Consider the following 14,171-nt stretch of genomic DNA (forward strand, 5'->3'; position numbering starts at 1 on the left):
GGCGGCGTCCGGGCGCGGCCACGTGCGCACACGCACACACACACACACACACACACACACACACCCCGGCGGGCTCGCACGAGGCCAGCGGCAGGCACGCGCGCGCGCGCACACACACACACACGCGCGCACTCCCGGGCACGCACACCGCCGGCCCCGCCCACGCCCGGCACGCCCCGCCCTCCCCCGCGCCCCGCCCCCGCCCTCGCCGCCCCGACTGCCGCCCTGCCATTGGCCGCGGGCCGCGTGACGCGCGGCGCCCGGCCCCGCCCCTCGTCAGTCACTCGGCGGAGGCGGCGCTGGCGGGGACTAGTCTCGTCCGGAGACTGGCGGCGGCGCGGCGGCGGCGGCGGCAACGGCGGCGGCGGCCGGAGGAGCTTGAGCCTCAGCGGCTTGAGGCGGGCGGGCGGGCGGGCGCGGGGGAGCCGCGGGGGCCGTTCCGCGACGACTCCCCGGACGGCGTTTCTCCTCCGAGCGACGCGGCTTCTCGTCTGTGGGGGGGGCGGGGGTCCAGTCCATCCATGACCATGGGCGACAAGAAGAGCCCGACCAGGTACCTGCTCGCGGCCGGAGGGGCGGAAGAAGGAGCGGGCGGGCGGGCGGGGGCCGGCGACGACTAGGCCCTCGGCGGAGCCACCGGGTGGGGAGGCGGGGGGGGGAGGCGCTGCTAAGATGGAGATCCGGGGGCGGGGAGGCGGCGGCGAGCGGCGGGCGGCGGGAGGCGGTGTCGCTCCCGCCCGGGGCCGGCGGCCGTGCGCGCCGCAGCCATGGCGGCTCCTCCTCAGCCGCCGCCGCCGCCGCCGCTGCCGCCGCCGCTGCTGCCGCTCCTCCCAGACAAAGGGAGATTTAACCAGGTGGGGAGGGAGGGAGGGCGCGGGCAGGGGAGGGGAGCGGGAAGCAGCCGGCCCAGTCCCCGCCGCCGGCCTCGGGGGCTCTGCCCCTGCGCGCCCCCCTCCAGATCCGGCCCGCGGGGCCTCCCCCCACGGCCCCAGCCCCACGCCCGCTCGCTCGGGTCCACAAGTCCGCCCCGCTTCCTGCGCCCGCCGCGGCCCTCTCCTCCCTCTCTCCCCCGGGCGCCGCCGCCGCCGGCACCGCCGGCACCACCGGCCCCGCGGCCGCCGCCTGGGCGAGCCTGCCGATCCAGCCCGGCCCTGCCCGCCGAGGGGTCTCCGCGGCCGGCGGGGGCGCCCGGGACCCCGCCTGGATCCCCGCCTGGGTGGGTGGTCGCCCGGGCCAAGTTTGCAGCGGCGGATTCCTGCGACATGCCGGCGGCTCACAGCGCCTTCTGTGTTGTTTTCTCTCTCTCGTCTCCCTCTTTGCTCCTGTTCTCTCGGTCCCTTCCCCCCCACCTCCCCTGCCCCGGTTCCCGACTCCTCCGAAGGCCCAAAAGGCAAGCGAAACCTGCCGCGGACGAAGGCTTTTGGGATTGTAGCGTCTGCACCTTCCGAAACAGCGCGGAAGCCTTCAAATGCAGCATCTGCGACGTGAGGAAAGGCACCTCCACCAGGTACCCAGGGGCCGGGTCCGCCTCGGTGGAGGGGCTTGTCCCGAGCCGTCACTTTGTGCCCTCTTGCCAACTTGTTGCTCGCGGTCTTGGTTGGCTGCATTTGGGGGTGGCTGCTGGTGTGTGTGGTGGTGGTGGGGGTGTGTGCACGGCCTCGTGTTCCCTGAATGATTTATGGAGGGGAGGGGTTTTTTCCCCCTTAGCTTTTCGTCTGACTTGCTGTGCACAGCCAGTCTGTTTGACACTTGTGTCGGTTGGCTAGTCAGTGTTGGCTCGGAAAGCGAAGAAGCGGCGCTCGCCGTGGATCGTAGCACACGGACCTCTTTGCCATGTGCAGGATGGTTTTAATTTGCTTGTCTTGAGTTATTTTTCTCCCCGAGAAATGTAGGGGTGGTAGTTAGAGGGAGGCTGATTGTTGCCTTTCGGGGTTCTTGCATTTGAAAATAATTGTGGGGGTTTGATAAGGAATGTGCATTTTGGGGGGAGGGGGGGTCGCTGAGCTGTCCCGGTATTGTTGCTTTGGGGGCTTTTTGTTTGGGGTGAGCTTGAGCGGAGTGGACGGGCTGGCGATTTGCAGAGTGGCGAAGAGTGGTGCCTGTCGGAGTTTGTGTAAAAGAATGTTGGAAAAATTCATTTCAGTGAAGGTGGTAGGCTGCATGTGTTATCAGAACGAGTTCAGCAGCTTGAGATTGAACATTCAGATAGGTTTGGAGAGGATGTCAACACTGGCTGGTCATCTTTTTAACTTGTATCTGGGTTTCGTTTTTGGTGGTGGTGGTGTTTGAAGTTGAAGTGCTGTGGTTCTCACTTAGTGGACTGACAGCGCATGTGGGTGTGCTTGCGTGTGAGTGAGAGTCCAGTGCTTGGGCAGCCCGGGTTCTTCAGGAGTTGAGCCTGCTGGCCAGAGTCTCCTGCCACCATCGGGTCATGGAGTGGGTGGCATTCCAGTAAAGCTGTGCCCGGTGGCTCCAGCTGAAGCCGGTTCTTGTGACTAAGTGAATGTGTCCTGTTAAGGTTTCATTGCTTCATTTGTATCTGGTGTTTAAATAGGATCTTGGGCAACCTGCAGGAGTGGAACTCTGGGATTAATTGGCCTAATTACTGGTAGAAGAGTTCTGTGAATTCCACTAATTCTCAATAATGGGACCTCTGATTAAAAACACCCAAGAACTACACATATTTCCCCCACAAGTAGCTTTTAAAGTAAACGCCTGTCAAATGTTTGGTGTCTGTGGTCTTCATAGGTTTTGTTTTGCTCTCTTCAAGATTGGGAATTCCGTCGAGTGGCGTGAAAGTTTTAGAGATGTGTTTGTTATTTAAAGCAATAGTGATTGTGGAGTATCTATGAGTAATGTTTTTTTTACATGTAGAATCCCTCAGAGGCCAAACCTCTTTATTGTGGTTTTGCTTTGAGTGTTACTGTAGATGGTGTTCAAGTAAATGACTAGGAAACTCGTAAGAACTTGAGAACCTGACTGGTGAAGAGAAAGTTTAAATTCCAAGAGTTTATATCTGGTTTAATGCTGGGAATAATTATTTTGTGATGAAACGCATTTCAGTTTCTGCATGTATTTTAAAAAAATAACCCTGACTCATCACCTTTCTGGAAACCTGGGGAAGGCTTTGACTTAAGACAATATGTGTGTTTTCAGTTCTTTGAGAGCCACAGATGATGACTGTAAATAAATCATTACATTTTTAGTGGAAATACCTCCGGACGGTTCAAAAACAGGATGGCTAGCCAGACCTTACTGTCTTTAAGGGCTGAAGTGAAACTTTTGATGTCTTTTTGAACAAGGTTTCCAGGTCTGAGGAGTGGTCTTAGACTGCACCTCCTAGAGCACATCCATTGCGTATCGGTTGCTGCTAGTATTACTTTTTCTCTTCAAAGTCCTGATATGAACTTGACATTTTCTGTCTTGTAGTCATACTTGATATTGCTGTCAGTAGAAAACTTGATGTTAGGTTTGGGATACTGAGAAATAGACAAGAGTTTGTGACTTTAGAATAACTTGTGGAGTGGCACAGAAATTGGGTTTTATTGCTTTGGGCTGGTGGCTTGTATTTTTAATATCCTTAGCTAGTTGGGTTAGCTGGTGGCTGTTTAGGAACTTGTGGCCATTTTGGTCATTTCTGTCATCGTCATCTACCAGACAACCAAGGAAGCCTGCTTTGAATTAGTGGTATTCCAGTAGAATACCAAACTCTTAACTGCCCATTGAGGACAGAAGGGGTAGGACCTCAAGTTTGATGAGGAAAATACTGCTATTCAAACAGCATTTCTGAGGATGTGAAGAATACTGCTAAGGACACGGGGCATGGGGGCATGTCACAAGGCTGGTAGGACGCGTACCCAGATGGTCATGATTGACGTTCGAAACATGCTGCCAGAGCTGCAAATAGGTACTGTGGTTGTCTGGAGCGGTTTAGCGTGGCCCATTAGGAGGCCCTCACCCTCCTTGATTCTTCTGGTGTAGGACAGCTTCCACAAAATCTCTTGCCTGTTTTTTTACTACTGTTGCCATGTTCATCAGATATATAATGAATCGTAGAATTTGTTTAGAGAGAAAGCATGCAGGCACTGGCTCCCGTTTCCTAGTTCACTTCCCAGATGCCCACAGTGACTCGGGTGGGGCTGGCCCAAAGCCAAGAACTGGAACCTCCATCTGGGTCTCACGTGGGTGGCAGGGACTCAAATCCTGGAGCATCCTCTGCTGCCTCCTAGGGTGCTCGTGATTCGGCACGGGCACAACTCCCAACTCGGTGGCTTAACCCTTGGGCCGAACACCTGCCCCGTAGCAGATGTGTTAACTCTGCAGGTGGAATTGTGAGGATGGTTGTTGGTGATAGGTTTTTTTTTTAATGACTTACAGCAGACTAGTCTTATGTTAAAAGGAAGAAGTGCATATGAATAAATAGGGCACTTCTAGGCTAGGTGGGCAGTAGAGATCTGTAGTTTGAATCTTATTATCAGCTCGATTTTGAATCTCCGGCTCATTGATACACTTTTCCAACTCTCTAGTTTTCTGACCCTTGCTGGAGGAGTTCTGGGCAGATGTGGCTTCCCCGTCATGCTGATGTATTACTCTAAGTTTTCCCAGGTGGGAGCAGTGAGTCGAGGTTGGAGTGTGTGTGTAAGGTGGCAGGTGGGTGGCCCAGAAACACTGCCTTTCTTCAGTGTGTTGGCTGAAGCAGCAGTTCACATCCCGCTTTCTGAGCCCCGACAGAGGACTCCTTTGAGGAGGAGGAGAAGCAGCTGTGCTGATGCACCTGCCACCTGCTGCTCTGCTCAGTGAAGTTACTAGAGTTGGGCAGAGTAACTTCTGGACTCAGTGATGTACTAAATATAATACACGCTGTGGTTTTGTGTTTACAGTGTTTTCTTTGGTGAAGTAAAAGTCACCAAGACGTTGGTGTGTGTTCTTGTTAATTAGTTTCTTTGATGGTAGCGCTGCTGTTACCTTCAGCTACTGCTCACATACGCTTTAAAAACTTTCATCGTTTGAACACTGTTCCGCTAGAAACTTAACTACTTAACTGTTTTTAGAACTTTTTCAGAGGAAATTACTTCGGTGTACAATAACATTGTGTGGCAAGAACTAGCTGTGTGTGTGTGTGTGTGTGTGTGTGAGAGAGAGAGAGAGAGAGAGAGTGAGAGAGAGAGAGAGAGAGAGAGATTGATTGATGTATTTGAAAGTCTTGAGTTAGAAAGAGGGTGATGTCTCGTGTATCTCCCATGTGCTAGTTCATCCCCAGGTGGCTGTCATGTCCAGGGCTGACGGAATCAGCACCTATATGTGATGCGAGCCGTGGCTTTACTTGCTGTGCTACAATGTCAGTCACATACCTGGCTTTTAAAAAGTTGATACTCAGAACATTGAATTGGAAGGGTTGAAGAAGCAGCAGTTTTCAAAAACTCCCAGAAGACTTTGTGTTTACATTTCAATTTTTTTTTTCTCCTTCCTCAAATTCAAAATCCCTTGAATACTTTTGAATCACTTTGGGTGTTTTATGGAAAAACACAACATGGTTATGATCTTTGCGGAAGCTACGGAGACCCTAGTCTTGGGATACTTTTCAAATGCAAAGCTTGTGGAAAGAAGCCGAGGGAGCCGCCCTGGGGTTGAGCCAGGCCTGTTCGCTCGTTCTTCCTGGTGTTCCTCAACAGCACTGCTGCTCCCTGGGTCCCACTGGTTTCATTGTAGTGTTGCTCTTTCATAAACATTTTCTATAAAATGCATTGAAAAATTGCTTCTGTCTTCCGGCTTACCAAACCTTATCAAACCTGCCAACCTCAAAGCTAGTATACAAAAACTGATGCTGTTTTAACAGTCACTCTTACACAGAAGGAGAGTAATCATTTGTTTCATATTTGCTATTGCATTGGACTTACTGATTTATTGGTACTGACTTGATCTTCTGTATACTGGGTGACCTTAAAGTAAATTACCTGGGTAGTTGTGGTCATTTGACAAGTTTTTATTGAGCACACTGTCATCTAGGCTGTTGGTGTATAGGAGTGTGAAGATGGGTCCCTGCTCATGCAGCTTAGCATACAATGGAGAGACAAGAGAAACCAAGCAAATAGAAAAATAGTGCTTTCATCTGGTGCCAAGTGCTCTGAAGAGACAAGAGCAGGATGAGGCATACAGAGTGTTGGAGCTGGGCGGAGTGACGGGTTGGTAGTACCGAGGTGTGTGTCTGCTTGCTTTTGCAACCAGAGGATAGTTCTTTCCGAAGGTCTCCCTGGGTCATATATAAGGCTCAGTTGGGTTGGGCACTTAGAGTACAGCTTCTGAGCTCCTCACAGTTGGCATGTCATAGACTAAACCCAAGCAAGGTAAAGTACTAGCATATTCTGAGTCATCGGGATTTATATGTACAAATGTATACATTCCCAACCCCCTACACTTTTCCTTCCCCCAACTGTGTAGGGAAAAAAGTGAAGTGCTGTGTACTCCATGTGCTGAAGAAACTACAGAACTTAGGAGAGCTTTGTCAGGTAGCTGTAATTCACCAGAACAATCGCCAGAGCTGATGGAGTTTGTTAGTGTGAGCGGCAGCGTGTCTCCTCCACAACTTCTGCAGTTACTTGGGCTGGCGCTTCTTCCTTTGCCCCATCACCTGTGCTTTCCCCCCCTTTGTGGCCTCTTTATATGCTCCTTAAGTAGTACTCACACTTAACTGTTTGTTTAAGCTTTCTGAACCAAGCACACCTAAGTTTAAAGGTTTGATGAACTTAAACAAAGTAAACACATTTTCATAACGGGCACATGGGTTCTTAAAGAGAACTTACCAAAGCCCCTGTGTATCTTCCCTGCTCGAATGTTTGAGATTAGTTTGTTCCTGAAATTTTTTTAAGATTTATTTTTATTGGAAAGGCAGATTTACAGAGAGGAGAGACAGAGAAAGATCTTCTGTCTGTCGGTTCACTCCCCAAGTGACCGCAGTGGCTGGAGCTGAGCCAGTCCAAGGCCAGGAGCCAGGAGCTGCTTCTGGGTCGGTGTGGGATCCCGGCATGTGCAACGCGAGGGTGTAGCCGCTGAGCTGTTGCACCGGGCCCTGCTGTTGCATTTTGTGAGTGGAGTCGCGTGGTTTGTGCATTTCAGGGTCTGGCTTCTTTGGTTGTGTTTGCAAGAGTCAGCCTTGTGCGATTTGTGCTTTGCATGTGGCTCCTTCCCCCAGGCTGGACATCTCCCTTGGCCCTGCGCTCAGCAGGGGACTCCTTCCTCTGTGAATGCAGTGAAACTTGGTGGAAGTCGTACTGGTAGTCAGTTTTTGCCACTCACCAGTAGGATTGTTCATCAGTCACTTGTGTTTTCAAGACATTGGTTAAACACATGGAAAATTCTTGCTTTCAAGGAACTTACTTGTTATAGTTTTAGTTGTAAACCTAACCAGTATAATAAAACACATTCACAGGGGTGTGACTGTCATGGAAAGGATGGCGCCAGTGAGACGGTGAGAGTTTAGAGACAGGCTGGACCTTCCCCATGGAAGACCTCACTTGGGCTTGTTTGGTTTTTGTTTGGTTTTTTAAGGTGTGTTTTTTTGGAAAGACACATTTACAGAGAGGAGCCAGCTAGAGACAGAGGTCTTTCATTCGCTGGTTCACTCCCTGAAGGATTGCAACAGCCAGAACTGAGCTGATTCGAAGCTACAAGCTTCTTTTAAGTCTCCCACATAGATGCAGGGTCCCAAGGCCCTGTACCATCCTCTGCTGCTCTCCCAGCCATGAGCAGGGAGCTGGATGGGAAGTGGGGCAGTGGGGACACGAACCGGAACCCACATGAGGTGCTGGTGCTTGCGGGTGGAGGATTAGCCGGTTTAACTTAGGCTTTTGTGATTCTTGTATATAGGATGTGTTTGTTCCAGACTGATTACGGGATGGTAGTTCTTCGTTCCTTTTTTGACCTCTTTTTCAACTTCACTCTGTTCAGATGATGCTATCCACATCTCTTCACTTGTCACGCAGATGATTGATGGCTTCCTAACCACCTGTCCCCGCTTCCGTGCATGCGCATGTGGAACGTACCAGCCCAGCTGCTTCCTAGGTTTCTCTGTCTCCAGGTGGAAAACCTAAACACAGGCTGACTCCTGCAGGTTGAACAGCAGTGCATCTGGCTGAGTGCTTCTGGAATGCCCAGCAGATGCTTGCTGTTCGTACTTCTTTGTCTTCTGTTTCTTACTCATGCCTTTAGGGTAAAACCAAGGGCATTGGAAAGGAGGCTTGTGATCCTAACCTTTTTTGTGTCTTATCTTTGCTGTAGGCTTTTGCAAGCAGCCTGTAACCACCGTATCCTGCGTGTGTGTTCTATGTTAGTGTGTGACACAGTGTTGGACTTCTATGCCATCACATAACCTTCCCCGGCCCCCTTTTTCTTTTCTGTTCTGAAATGCTTTTCCTTGGTTTTTGTGTGCTTGCAGACCCTTCATTGTCTTCTGGTCATGCAAAGCTTTATGTATTTATATTGAAAGTCAGGTTTTTACAGAGAGGAGAGACAGAGATCTCTGCTGATTCACTCCCCAAGTGGCCACCATGGCTGGAGCCGAGCTTCTCCCTGGCTTCCCACATGGATGCAAAGCTGGCGGCCTTGGGTGTTCCTCTGCTGCTTTCTCAGGCCGCAACTGGGTGGGAAGTGGAGCAGCCAAGGCACACACCACCATATGGGATGCCGGCACTTGTAGGTGAAGGATTGGTCTTACTGTGCCACCATGCCAGCACTATAAACTCTACTTTTGTTTGATTTCCATCTTGCTTCTGTTATGTGGTTACTGCTTCGGAGGGCAGGGCCCTTATCTTCATAGCTGTATTTTCTTGGGTCTGTCACACTGCTTGGCACTTGGTAGGGGTTCATTCAGTGTGTATAGAATAAATACAGACTGGGAGAAGTGGTTCTGTTTAAAAGTTGCAATAAATGTGCTTTCATGTTCTGTGTTTTTTGCCTTCTGTGTTCAGTGTTAACTGAATCGGGGAAAGTTGTCTGAAGCACTCTTTTCAAAATAGGATTTTTTTTCTCTTTAAATATTTGTTTATGAGGGCTGTGTTGTGGATTTGCGGGTTAAGTCATGGCCTACATTGCCAGCATCCCATATAGGTGCTGGTTCGATTCCAGGTACTGTACTTGCTGTCCAGGTCCCTGCTAGTCATGTACCTGGGAAAGCACTGGAGGATGACCCAAGTGCTTGGGCCCCTCTACCCCAGGGGGGAGACCCGGAAGAAGCTTCTAGCTTGTTGCATCAGCCTGGCCCAGCCCCTCTTGTTGCTGACGTTTTGAGACTGAGCTGGGGATGGAAGATCTCTGTGACTTTTATTCATTTGAAAGAGTTTCAGGGACAGAAAAACAGATCTTCCATCTGCTACTTCAGTCCCCGGATAGCATTCAATGGTCAGCGCTGGGGTGTGGAAGCCGGGAGTTACACCTGGATCCAACATGTGAGTAGCAGGGGCACAAGTATGTGGGCCGTCTATTATAATACCTGCTATTAGTAAGGAGCTGGATTGGAAGTGGAGCGGTGGGGCACTGATACCTGTAAGGCTTGCCAGCGTGGCAAACGGTGGGTTTAACGGGTACACCACAAAGCATTCTCCTGGTTTTGTATTCTAAGTAAGTACTATGTGGAACTCAGGAACAGTTTTGCAGTCTGTAGGCAATGGATGTAAAGTACTTTCTAGAGTGGTTTGAGCCTCAGTTTTGACCTTCTTGCCCAAGTGATGTTAACCATGATAGTTCTCTATTCCTGTTTGGCTGTCCATTTGGTGATTCAGTAGCCAGACATCTCAGTCTGGAAATAAAACAGGGACTCAGTGGTACACACCAGTTTGGGGGAGTCAAAAGTAAGGAGACGGAGGAAGTGGGTTGGAACTGTATGGCACATTGCGAGCGTGGTTGGCCACGCTGGAGCTGGCTGTTGTTCTTCTGTGTCAGTATACCATAACTTGGTAGTTACACCTTGTGTTTGTCATGTACCCTACTATTCCTCCACTGTGCAGTTTTTACAAGGCTTGTTTTCAGCCTGCTCCAGACCTGGCTATTGTGGTCATTTAGGGTGTGAACTAGTGGATGGAGGATCATTTACTCTCTCTCTCTGCTTTCCCTTCCATCTTGCAAATTAATAAGTGAAAACGAAAGGATGAGTAGTTGTAATCGACAAGGCAAATAGATGAACATTTTCTATTTAAGTAGATTAGCTGTTACTTTCTCCTCTCCTCCCTCTGCCAATATAAGAAGCATCTGTTAAAATTATCCTGTGGTTACGAAAAGAAACTTAGTGGAAGGGATATGTAAAAAAAAGGCATCTTTATTTAAAACTCTCAAAATATTTCTCTACAACTTTGGAGCAATAGCAATATAATTTGAGCTGAAACTTCGGGAGGGAAAAAATAGAGTGGTGGATTGAATCTTACTCCGCGTGGCGGTGAGTTGGAAGGGTTAGGCCCGGTGTGGGCTTTCTTAGAGCGGGGCAGATTGCCTGTGTGTGTTGGGAGGTTGACTAGCTGTGCTCTTCAACTTTGTTCTCTCTCTCTCTCTCTCTCTTTCTCTCTTTTTTACAGTAGTAAATATTTACTATCAGAATAATATGAAAATAGTAACGGTTGTGAGAGTAGGAATACAGCTGAGCTATTTTAAGCTTTAAAAAAAGTTTTCTGGTCTATGGAGCCTATAATGATACCATTTGAACTCAAAATCAAAGGAAGAAATGCAAGAATCAAACTCTTGGTGCTTGCCCCATCCCTGGCTTGTTCTTGGTTTCTCATAAGTTGGACTACTGTGATTGGTCAAATCTATCTTGCCTTCAGAATATGTTACTTGAAAGAGGAGATTGGAGGGGGCTGTGTTTTGGCATAGCCGAGTCAATGGCTGCCTGTGATACCATCATCACAGATGGGGTACCAATTCGAGACTTGAGTGTTCCGCTTCTGATTCACCTGCCTGATAATTGCGCCTGGGAACATAGCAGAAGCCCCTGCCCACCCAATGTAGGAAACATGGAAGAAGCTCCTGGTTCCTGGCTTTGGCCTGGCTCAGCCCTGGCTTTTGTGGCTATCTGAAGAGTGAATCCATGGATAGAAGATTTCCCTCCTCTCTGCCCCAGGGGTGGTAACTGTCTCTACCTTTCAGATAAATAAATGCTTTTTAAAAAGAGTCTCTGGCTTGGTGGCTAAAATCCTTGCATGTGTCAGGATCCCATATGGGCACTGGTTCATATCCCAGCTGCTCCACTTCCCTTCCACCTCCCTGCTTGTGGCCTGGGAAAGTAATAAAGGAAGGCCCAAAGCCGTGGAATAACCCGGAAGAAGCTGTGGGCTCTTCATCAGCTGAACTCTGGCTATTGCAATCACTTAGGGAGTAAACCAGCAGATGGAAGATCTTTGTGTCTCTCCTCTCCGAAAATTTCCCTTTAATTTGCCTTTCCAATACAAAGAAATCTTTAGGAATATGCTGTCTTAGTTTAATATGCCATTGTTGTTATGGGGATACTACACAGTATGTGTTCTGGTCTGACTCTGAACTGCAGTGCAGACATTTGCACAGTGGTTAAGTTGCCACTTGAGGCACTTGCGTCCTGTACTAGAGTGCCTGTTTGAGGTCCTGGCTCCTCCGCCGCTGCTCTTCAACCCCTCACCCCCCTTTAAGGCTTATTTATTTTTCCTTGTTGGGAAGCAGATCAGACTTACGGAGGTGAGGAGACAGATCTTCCATCTGCTGGTTCACTTCAGAGTGACCGCAACAGCTGGTGCTGAGCCAATCTGAAACCAGGTGCCAGAGGCTTCTCCTGGGTCTCCCATGTGGGTGCGGGGTGCCAGGATTTTGTGCTGTCTTCGACTGCTTTCCCAGTCCAAGCTGGGCACTGGATGGGAAGTGGAGCTGCCGGGATTAGAACCAGCGCCCATGTGGGATCCCGGCATGTTCAAGGTGAGGACTTTAGCCACCAAAGCCATCGTGCCAGGCCTGGCTCTGCCACTTGTAATCGACCTTCCTGCAAGCGGTCATCCTGAGAGCGGCAGATGATGGCTGTAATGCTAGCAAACTGGCCCTCCGTGTGCGAGACCCAGACAGGCTTCTTAGGTCCCAAGTTCAGCCTGCCCACAGCAGCTGCTGTGGACATTTGGAAAGTGGGCTAGTCGATGGAAAGATCTGTCGCTCTTTGTCTCTCTGCCTTTCAAATGAAAGAAAATTAATTTGATCTATTTGAAGTTTCTGAAGGCAGGAACTGTATTTCATTTTTATGATAGCACCCCATAATCTTGTACATTAGTTTATAATGTTTATTTTATGGTAAAGAATGGCCAAAACTAAGCCATTCTGAAGCCAAGAGCCAGGATCATCTTCGAGGCCTTCCATGTGGCGTCAGGGACCCACGCACTTGGGCCATCCTGTTTTTCCAGGCCTAAAGCAGTGAACTCTCAGAACTGGAGCAGCCAGGACATGAACTAGCAGCCGTTTGGGTTGCCGATAATGTAAGGGGAGGATTAACTTGCTATGCCACTTCGCCAACCCTGAGGTACTGAATTAGATTTAAAGTTTTTATTCTGTATTTGTTTAGAATGATGGCTCTCCATGTGTAATGCGTGTCAGCCATCTAGAAGGCTTGTTTAAAAACATTGCTGGGTCTCATTGCTAGGGTGACTGCGTGGTACTGGCGGCGTGTGGGCTGAGAGCCTTTACTATCCTGAGAAATTTCCAAGTAATAGCAGTGCTGCTGGTTCTGTACAGCACACCTCGATGACCTTAGAGTTACGTACCAGAAGCCAGCCAGGTTTCTTAATACAATGAAGATTTGGATGTTAAAGAAAAATTGTCGGTGTTTTCAAGTAAACTTAAAAAGGAGTAAGCAAGCAGTGTTAAAGATGTCTTTAATCTGTATTTGACATTGGAGGTGATTCTTTTCTTTAAAGATTTATTTAATTATTTGAAAGAGTTAATAGAAGTAAAGCTTCCACCCACTGGTTCATTTCCCAAATGGCCACTGTGACTGGAACTAGGCCAGGACCAAGCCAGGGGTTTCTTCTAGGTTTCCCACACAGGTACATGGGATGCAAGCACTTGGGCTGTCTTTCGTTGTTTTCCCAGGTTATTAGCAGGGAACTGGATTAAGGGGCAGCTGGGGCCGGCATCATGGCTAAACAGGTTAATGTACATCTTCAAGCTTTGGCATCCCATTTGGGCACTGGTTCGTATTGCTGCTCTGTTTTTGATCCAGCTCTGCTGTGGCCTGGGAAAGCAGCAGAGTATAGCCCAAGTGCTTGGGACCCTTTACCCATGTGGGAGACCCAGAGGAAGCACCTGGATCCTGACTTTGAGTTGGATCAGCTTGGCTCTGGCCATTGCGACCATCCAGGTGGTGAAACAGTGAATGGAAGATTTTTGTCTCTCTCCTGTAACTCTTTCTAAAGGAAGAGTAGCTGAGGCTCAAACTGACATCATGGGATGCTGGTATCCGGAAGAGCGGCTTTGCCTGCTATGCCACAATAATAGGCCACCCTGGAGATGGCTCCTTAATTATTACTTTGTGCATACTGCAAGAATTGTGCATAATTTATTCATTTGAAGGGTGGGGTGAGAGAGATTGATCTGCTATCTGCCAGCCCCTTATCTGGTGGTCACCTCACAAATGGCTGCAAGTCAGGGCTGAGCCAGGCTGAAGCTAGGAGCCAGGAACTCCATCTGGGACTCCCATTTAGATGGCAGGGGCCTTAGCAGGAAGCTGAATTGGAAGTAGAAGTTAGGACCTAAACTGCCCTTACTGGATGCCAGCGTCTGAGGCAGTGGCTGAACTTACTGTCCCACAACATTAGCCCCGGGAATGTTCGTAGATTGGAAGAGCGTAACACCTAAACTATGGTGCCTCTTGTATTTCAAAAGTGGCCATTATCTTGCATCATTAACAAACAGATTGAGCTTCAGCTTTAAGTATATTTAAGATTTCTATTGCTTCCATACGTGTTACATGAAAACCAGGGTGTTTTTTTCTTGTTTGTTTGTTTGTTTGTTTGAATTATTTATTATTGGAAAGTCAGATATACAGAGAGGAAGATTTTCTATCCAATGATTCACTTACCAAGTGCCTGCCACAGCCAGTGCTGAGCCATTCCAAAGCCAGGAGCCGGGAGCTTCTTCCAGGTCTCCCACGCGGGTGCAGGGTCCCAAGGCTTTGGGCTATC

At 49.4% G+C, this 14,171-nt stretch overlaps 1 protein-coding gene across 1 annotated transcript in view; it reads left to right on the top strand.

Annotated features, from left to right (window-relative positions):
* Nucleotides 1-316: 316 nt before the first annotated feature.
* RYBP (RING1 and YY1 binding protein) overlaps nt 317-14,171 on the top strand; it is a 64,971-nt gene continuing 51,116 nt past the window's right edge. Inside the window, exons 1-2 of the mRNA XM_058678432.1 lie at nt 317-553; nt 1,382-1,507. Of these exons, the coding sequence (XP_058534415.1) occupies nt 522-553; nt 1,382-1,507 (158 nt within the window). The 5' untranslated portion in view covers nt 317-521. The remainder of the gene's footprint in view (nt 554-1,381; nt 1,508-14,171) is intronic.

The sequence above is a fragment of the Ochotona princeps genome, chromosome 21 (assembly GCF_030435755.1).
Source record: "Ochotona princeps isolate mOchPri1 chromosome 21, mOchPri1.hap1, whole genome shotgun sequence".
In the NCBI taxonomy this organism is placed as follows: domain Eukaryota; kingdom Metazoa; phylum Chordata; class Mammalia; order Lagomorpha; family Ochotonidae; genus Ochotona; species Ochotona princeps.